Source organism: Capra hircus, chromosome 14 (assembly GCF_001704415.2).
Source record: "Capra hircus breed San Clemente chromosome 14, ASM170441v1, whole genome shotgun sequence".
Lineage (NCBI taxonomy): Eukaryota > Metazoa > Chordata > Mammalia > Artiodactyla > Bovidae > Capra > Capra hircus.
Genome location: NC_030821.1, coordinates 72,216,597 through 72,225,449, shown reverse-complemented (window position 1 = coordinate 72,225,449; position 8,853 = coordinate 72,216,597). Strand labels below are relative to the sequence as shown.

Genomic DNA, 8,853 nt, shown 5'->3' with positions numbered 1-8,853 from the left:
AGTTCTGGGCTTCAACTGAAACCCATGTGTGTGGAAAAGAAAGGCTTGATATAATGAAATCTTGTGTTTCTGGGACACGGTGGACACAAATAACCCTGGAGATGGTGTAAGCGGTTGAGAAGGGAGGTAGGCACAGCTATTCTTGCCCAGGGCAGGCGAAGGGAGGGGAGTTTCTCCCAGGGAAAGCAAGGAGGGACCGTCCGCTGGGGAGGGTCTGAAGGGGGTGGCGAGGCAGTCCCTGGGGCTTTCGGGGGGCGCCACGGAGAGCCGCGAAAGCGCCCGGGGCCTGACGTCATTGGCCATCAGCTGACCGTGCTCAGGGCCCGGGTTCCACCCGCGGCAGCCGCAGTCCCAGTGGCGGAGGTGGAGGCCACGGTGACTCCGCCACCTGCAGCCGGGCTCGGGACTGCGGCGCCCGGGGCCCGTGGTCGGGCCGGCGCGAGCGCAGACACCACGCGCCCCCGGGTGGCACCTGGCTCTGCCCCGAGCGCCACCAAGCGCTGTGTCCGCTACTGCTCGCAACCGGAGCTCGGCGGGCGGGAAACCGGGCTTCATCGGGCGGCTGGAGATGCCTTCCCCGCAGCCTCGTACTCCACCCCGCCTGTAAGCCGGGAGAAACTCGGCGTGCGAGGCACTCCGGGGGCCCTTGTATGCTAATGCCTTGCGCCCTCCACCCTCTGGACTGGCGTGGTTAAGAGACTCTTTGGGGAAGCTGCCTATCTCTACAACTGCGGCTTCTTGGGGACATTTTGCTTTTAGCCCGAAAGTTGGCTTTGTTAAAAGACACCCCATTGGAGAGCGCGTAAAGGAGACCCTCTATTCCTTGGCGTTGGGCCCTCGGATTCCGTGGGCACAGCGGCCTACGAGTCCCGGCTGCGCACCTGCCCAGGACCCGAGCCAGTACCTAAAAAAGAACCGCGGAGGAACCGGCCCGCGCCGCCAGCTGGAGCGCTGCAGCCGGGCGTCCGGGGCCGGCTGGGGGCGTCGGCCGCAGCCCCACCGTCCTCTCCAGCGCGGAACTGCGCGCTCTGCCGCTTCCAAGACGCGGGGCGCCCTGGCCAGATCTGGGTGCCAGGTCCTCGCCACCACAGCCCCCCGCTCCCCGCCCGGCTCCGGGGGGTGTGGCCTGGCGTGGGGGCGGGCTCAAGTGGCCGCGGGTGTCTGGCCGCTCTGACAGGTCTCCAAATTCTTCCCCGTCGCCCGGTGACCGCAGCGCGCTTCAGAGCGCCCGGGCGACACGCGGCGCTTCCCTGGATCCGGCGGCGACTCCAGGCGACTTCCCCGCGGCCTCGGGCCTCCCTTCTCGCTCCAACCTTACACCCGCCGCAGCCACCCCGCTTCGGATTTTAGCCTCAGGAGTCTGCACCGGCGGCTTCTTTCAGTTAGAATTGTTGGCTTGGGAGCCCTCCCCACTTTTTCCTGCCCCCCGCCTCCCGCTGCTCCCAGCTCCGGGCAAAATGGATTCCAACGAGCAAAGTGAAGGGGGTTGAGAAGCTTGGGCGGCGACCCCCGGGAAGCACAGCTGGAAAGGGGGGGCTTCGTCTTACAGCCGCGACTGGGACCCTGAGATCCTCCCCTCTCCCCGAGGGATGCGTCGGGCTAGAGCCAGCTCAGCGCGGCTAGTCTTCGCTCAGCAAGTGGAGACAGCTAGAAACGAACCCGGGGGGTGGGGAGGCTCAGCACACCCCCACTTCCAAATTAACTGTTTGGTGACTCGTAAGCGCTGAGGCTAGCGCCCCTCCACGCCTCCCGCGGGCCACCCGCCACCTCATGGTCCCCCACTCCTCCCCCTTCAAATCCCCCGCCCCCAGCTCCGCCCCGGCTCCCCATCCCGGCGCAATGGAGTTCTCCGAAGGGCTCTGTTCCAGCCCCAGCTGCTAACTTCGTATCCATCTGCGCCGCCGGTCACCCCCCGACCACCCCCCCTGCTGCCGCCGCGCCGTGGGCGTCCCGAGCCCAGTGCCGCAGCCAGGACCCGCCCGGCGCGCAGCTCAAGGCCGGAGCCCCAGGCGCCTGGGCGCCTCTTGGAGAGCAAAGACTTCGCCGAGACGCTGAGCCGAGAACCAGCCCGGAAGCCCGAGCCCGGGAAGGGGGCCGCGTGGCTCCGAGCGCCGCGGCTGCTGCGGACACCGAGCACCGGCTGCCACGCACCCAAGCTGCGCGGGGCTGGCGGGAGGGCGCCGAGCAAGGACGCAGGGGTCTGCGGCCACCTACCAGACGCCCTTTGCCCCGGGGCACACTATGACCTGACGCGCGCGGGCCCTCCTGCCCGGGGCGGCTGGGGAGAGAAGGGCTCGCCGCCCAGCTCCGACCAGGCCAGCCTCTGGGTGTTTAGGGACCTCCTCTCCCGGCGGCCTCCCGCCGGTCCTGCGCCTCCCTCCCCGCGGCCCGGCGCCATGGAGCTCTCCGATGTGCGCTGCCTGAGCGGCAGCGAGGAACTCTACACCATCCGCCCGACGCCCCCGGCCGGCGACGGCGGGAGCGGCTCCCGGCCGCAGCGGCTGCTGTGGCAGACGGCGGTGCGGCACATCACCGAGCAGCGCTTCATCCACGGGCACCGCGGCGGCGGCGGCGGCGGCGGCGGGAACGGGAGCTCCAGCAAAGCCTCGGACCCCGGAGGCGGCGGCCCCAACCACCACCACCACGCGTCGCAGCTGTCCGGCGACTCGGCGCTGCCCCTCTACGCGCTGGGCCTTGGGGAGCGAGCGCACGGCACCGGCGGCCCCAAAGTCTTCCCGGAACGCAGCGGGAGCGGCAGCGGCAGCGGCAGCGGCGGCGGGGGCGACCTGGGCTTCCTGCACCTCGACTGCGCCCCGAGCAACTCGGATTTCTTCCTCAATGGGGGCTACAGCTACCGAGGGGTCATTTTCCCCACCCTGCGCAACTCCTTCAAGTCCCGGGATCTGGAGCGCCTCTACCAGCGCTATTTCCTGGGCCAGAGGCGCAAATCGGAGGTGGTGATGAACGTGCTGGACGTGCTGACCAAACTCACCCTCCTGGTTCTCCACTTGAGCCTGGCCTCGGCCCCCATGGACCCGCTCAAGGGCATCCTGCTGGGCTTCTTCACCGGCATAGAGGTGGTGATCTGCGCCCTGGTGGTGGTCAGGAAGGACACCACCTCGCACACATACCTGCAGTACAGCGGTGTGGTCACTTGGGTAGCCATGACCACCCAGATCTTAGCAGCAGGGCTCGGCTATGGGCTCCTGGGAGACGGCATCGGCTACGTGCTCTTCACCCTTTTTGCCACCTACAGCATGCTGCCGCTGCCGCTCACCTGGGCCATCCTGGCCGGCCTAGGCACCTCTTTGATGCAGGTGGTCCTCCAAGCGGTCATCCCCAGGCTGGCGGTCATTTCCATCAATCAGGTAACTCCTGCCTGCCTTGCTCTTCCCCTGACTCCCCTGGGGGTTCTTTAGAAATCGCTTTTCTAAGAAGCAGGGTTACCTGGCTCCCTTCGAGTCTCCTCCCCCAGCCTGGCACAGTGCCTTGCACCTGGGAGGTCCTGGGTCCCCCTGGGATGGTATTTCTTTCTTCTTAGAGGGAACTGGAATTAAATGACCTCTAAAGTTTCTACCAACTCGACCATTCCACTCTGATTCTGTGAGTAATTCCTCTCTTCTTAGCTTCTTAGCTGATGTACAGTCTCCTTTCTGCTCCTCACACATCCCCCAAGGGCTGCAGTGAGGCTCTGGAGCAGGAGACGGAAGGGGGAGGAGAAGCACCCCAATTTAGACGGTGACCCATTCCTTAGCAGCTTTACTCATAAGCGTTACAGCAGGGGGTTATAAGGGACTGTGGGATTCAGTGTTGGGTTTCTCTGAATCTCTGTACCGCAAAGGAATCAACATTAGTTAACCCTGTACTGATTTCTGGTGCTGGGTACCCTACTTAAGTTTTCTCAAGCAGTCCTTCAGTCAAGCCTGTGATACATGTTTTATGTGGGAATTCTTTTTTGTCTTCTGAGTCTACAAAGTTATCTTCTCTTATTACAGGATCCAACCGCAATGCTTTGAATAAATCAAATTCAGAACTTGAGGTTGGTGGGGAGGGGGAGCATGCCATTAGCAAAGAAGGCAAGTTTTTCGTCATTGGAAAGGGACATTTGGACGTAGATGGTTTGAAATATTTAGGTGGAACCTGACTCTTTATGTCCCTTTCTCCCACTTTCTTCCTATCTTTCCCCATTAAATATGGATGTGGTTTTGTGAACAGAGTTCTCTTCATCTGTGAAAGAGGAGGTAGACGATGACTATTGTTTAAATTCATTGAAATCAATAGGTAATTAACGCTCTGGGACTTCCTTGGCCAAATGTCTGGTAGGTAACAAGAGTAAATGGAAGGAGGGTCATCTCCATAAAAATGAAGGAAGCGTATCAGCGGAAGTGTTTTCAAATAAAAAGCTGATGAGAGGTGCTTGAAGAGGGGCATGCTTTGTACGTTCCTGCTTTAGCTTCAGCCTCTGGGGTACTTTTGCTCTATTGGAAGTTTAGAGGCTCCTCTTGAGGTCTGGTTTGAATAATGCTTCTTAGAATAAACAGGTACAACACCTATGAAAACTGCTCATGACTTTTAGAGCGCTGGTACTGTCAGAGTTCTTTCCCCATCACTGACCTTCTGGGCTTCTAGCTGATTTGGGATTCTCTCTCTTCTCTGCTGGCTCTTTATCCATTTGCTCAGGTTACTTATCTGGTTGACTGCTTTTACGATGCTTTTTGAAGTCTCCCTGGGTAGAGCAAAGAGCACATGAAGTACTTGGCTGTGATCATCAGGCGTGAAATGAGGACGTGAGGGCCTCTGAAAGGTCTGACCAGCTGTGTTTTTTCTTATTCAAGATAATAGTGAATGTTTCCTCAAAATCACCGTGAACCTGTAATATCCACATATGATAAGAGTCTCGGTTTGGAGATTATAGGAAAGTATATGTTCACTGTTTTTCTGAATCTCGTTGACCCAGTGATTTGAGCCCCAGTGTCCTCTGATCCTCTCCCTTTCTCCCAAGTTCTCTTCTGCTTTGCATTTACTTTATTATCTGCCTAGACATCAGCTGACCTCTCCTGACCCCTCTTGCTCCTTTCCCCTTCTTCCCCTTCTCAGTTTTTCTGTCTCCTTCTCCTCTTTCCTTCCCCTTCTCTCTTTTTTTTCCACTATGAGTTGTTTTCGTAATATAACTATCCAGCCATTTGCGGAAAATTCCATTTATCATAATCCACTGCTTCACACACAGTAGCCTTTCTTGGTATGTGTTACTGAAAGACTTCATCTAGTCAGTCTGGAATAGTATTTAGAATAACACATCCTAAGTGGCAAATGATGAATATTTTCAAAGCCCTAAGTATAGAGATACTTTTTTTGCCAAACAAATCCAGAAAGTAAAGTTTGGATCCATATTTGTTTTATACTTCACTCAAATACTACCAGATGGGAGAAGATTAAAAATAACCCCAAAATGTCTTCCTACTCCCACCCCATCATAAACAACCCTTCCGTGTGAAAACTAGGGTCCTGGTACCTGCACACCAAGCTCATCCAGCTTTCTGTTTGGGTAGGGCCTGTAGATGAACCGTCCTCTCATAACTCGTCACCTTTTACTGGACTGAAGGCACAAGCAGAGCGCTTTCCTCGGATTGTAGGTGCTGAAAAGAACCTTGGTGGCTACAAAACATTTTCCTTTGGCGCCCTCTAGAGGTTCAAGTGTCTTTCCTGGATCTTGCAGGTGGATGAAGTGAAGCATTAATCGCTTAAAAAAAAAAATAACCTGTGGTTTTTGTATTGATGATGTTTGGTATACCATTTGATGACATACAGGGCATACTTAATACCTGCTAATGACCTTGTATAGAAACCCGAATAAAATCCTAACTCCTTACCATGGACTACTGGATCCACTATTATCTGATGCTGCTTTTCTTGCTAATTAGATTTCTCTTCTCTCCTCTTTCCTTTTCCTTCTCTCTTCCTTTCTTTCTCTTCTACTCCTCAGCCTCCAAATCACTGTTTTCCTGTCTTTCAAATATCCCAAACTCTTTCCTACTTCTTAGGCTTTATGCCTGCTGCCTGGAGCAATTTTTGCCAGGTTTTCCATGACTGACACATCCTCGTGATTCCAGACTCAGTTCAGATGCCACTCTCTGGTACATGACGCGCCTTGTTTTCTCCAGAGCATGTGCATCATCTGGAATGATCTGATTTGTATTTCCTGTGTTTCTTCTCCCAACCCTGTACGTACCCTCACAAGAATGTAAACACCATGTAAGAGGCAAGACGTTGTCTATCGTGTTTATCATTTTATCCTCATCACCTAGAAAAATGCCAGGCACCTGGTAGGCCCTTCAGTTACTGAATGAGCAAGACTACTCATTGCATAAGTAATATTATGAAATAGCCAAGTCCCCTGACGTTTGTGTTGGTGAAAGCTTTCTACATACACACACACACACACACACACAGTCACACACACACACACTATGTATGCGAGGCAGTCTTTTACATATAAACACCTTTGGGGAAATCAAAGCACGGTAGCAACCCTTTACATTTGTACCCTATTTTGCATGTAACCTTTGCATGAGCCTTTGCACACATGATCTCATCTAGTAATGCCAAACAGATGGTAACATCCATCACTTTTCTTTCAGAGAAGAAATGACAGGTTCTTAGAAACTTTAAAGGGACATCGGGAAGATGATAAGAATAACAAGTGGTGAGGGCTGGATTCAAATCCTAGCTCAATGCTAATCATATTTCAGAAACTTTTCAGAGAGCATCCTTCTAAAAGCGTAAGCATTTGAAGTAGCTTCAGAGCGAGAGTCTCATCCGTGTTTCATCACTCAAGGGAGTAACATCCCATATAGCCCAAGAATTAACATATAACAAAACAGCCAAAGGGCGATCAGGAAGGGAAAATGATTGAATTGCGGGGAACAGGCTCTTTGTAGCTAGCTCATCTCATCATCTCACTCAGCGGATATAAATTTGTCAACTGAAGGGCATAAACACTGGCATATCTTCTTTCCCTATATTAATCTCGATTCCCATTAAGCGGATGGCTCATGTTGAACTTAGCATTTTCAAGAAGCAGGAAGCTGAGGATATAGTGAACACACCTCTCAGCTATTTCCCTTCACCGAAAAGGCCGTTTTCAAAAGGAACAAATGAGCTGGTGATTGCCTTCTCTAATCCGGGCTTGAGAGTCGGCTTCTCTTTTCCTCTGGAAGAACGTGGTATCTGTGGCTTGACGGGGTAACAACCAAGCTGCAGATCTCTGCAGATACCCTATTTGAAGAGGGAGAGTCCTATGTTCATTCAGCTCTCATGTGCTTTCCACTGTGGATCCAAGATGGAGCCTATTTTTGTAATACCGTACAGAAAAACCCGGACACACTTTTTGGCCAGCCCAATAAAAAGGGCCAACCAGGAGGTTCCTTACTATCAGCAAGGAAATGGTTTCTGTTTTCTCCACTTGGTGAACCGTTGGAGAAAAGTCGTGAACTTCCCACCCAAGGAGGTTCTGTTCAAATGCATAGATGCGATCCCTGCATATTTTGTATGTCTAAAGCAGCATTGGAAATATTGAGGAACCCTTAGAAGGTACAAAGCCCAATTCAAAGGATTCCTTTCTTTTGAAATCTCCCCCTAAGATAGTTCAGCTACTGGTCGTATTAGGACTGCAGTTTTTCCTTCCTTTGGGAGTCTCATCCATTTTAAGTTAAATCAGTTTCACTGTGGGCTTCCCTGGTGGCTCAGGGACTTCCCTTGTGGCTCAGCTGGTAAAGAATCCAGCTGCAATGCGGGAGACCTGGGTTCGATCCCTGGGTTGGGAAGATCCCCTGGCGAAGGGATAGGCTACCCACTCCAGTGTTCTTGGACTTCCCTTGTGGCTCAGTTGGTAAAGAATCCACCTGCAAGGCAGGAGACTTCAGTTCAATCCCTGGGTTGGGAAGATCCTCTGGAGAAAGGAAAGGCTATCCACTCCAGTATTCTGGCCTGGAGAATTCCATCGACTGTATAGTCCATGGGATTGCAAAGAGTCAGACATGACTGAGCAACTGGTGGCTCAGTGTAAAGTATCCGCCTGTCAACACAGGAGCACAGTTTCGATCCCTGATCTGAGAAGATCCCCTTGGAAAAGGAAATGGCAACCAACTTCAGTGTTCTTGCCTAGGGGACCACATGGACAGAGTGCCTGGTGCGCTCCAGTCCACAGGGTTGGAAAGAGTCAGAAACAACTCAGCAGCTGAAGAAACAAACAGCTTCACTATGTGATTCAAGCCAAAGACAGTAGCACTTCTGTCCAGATTTCCTCTACAACACAGAATTCTCCCACATGTTAAACAAATTGTTTATCCTGCCAGTTCAATTTACCCATCTAAAAATTCATTACAGAATGGCATTATATGTATAAATAACTTGTGAATGATAAGGTCATATTTGTTAAGTTCTTCCACCCGGTAGATGCAGCCTAAGCTCTGTTGCTGTAATTAGCATTTTATTCTATTTTAATTGCTGGTGACAATAATACAGGCTACCTAACATTTGAAATTTGTCTCGTTCTCATTCTTCAGTCCATTAGTGATAAGACGGTGAAAATCATTTAGTTATTGGAGCCCTGAGAGACAGCAGTATTTAACCAGAAAGATCGCTGCAGTATGCGTCCCTCTGGGGGATTCTAAAATGCTGCAGCTAGTGGCTAATTAGCCCTTTGAACCTCTTGGTGAGGCAGATAAGCAGAAGTGTCAGAGAGGAGGTGATTTCTCCAAGATAACTCTAGAACAAATGCAGCCAAGTATGCAAACCCAGGTAAGTTAGTGCTCAAGGTCATGCTGTCAGAGTTGAATCTGGAAAGCAACCTTT

General features: G+C 52.9%; 1 protein-coding gene across 2 annotated transcripts in view; it reads left to right on the top strand.

Moving 5' to 3' along the window:
• Nucleotides 238-8,853, top strand: part of ADCY8 (adenylate cyclase 8) — a 235,353-nt gene continuing 226,737 nt past the window's right edge. Inside the window, exon 1 of one of the 2 annotated variants that reach the window (XM_018058572.1) lies at nt 238-3,368. In XM_018058572.1, coding sequence (XP_017914061.1) covers nt 2,397-3,368 — 972 coding nt within the window. In that variant the 5' untranslated portion in view covers nt 238-2,396. The remainder of the gene's footprint in view (nt 3,369-8,853) is intronic. The other variant, XM_018058573.1, reaches the window with a different exon arrangement.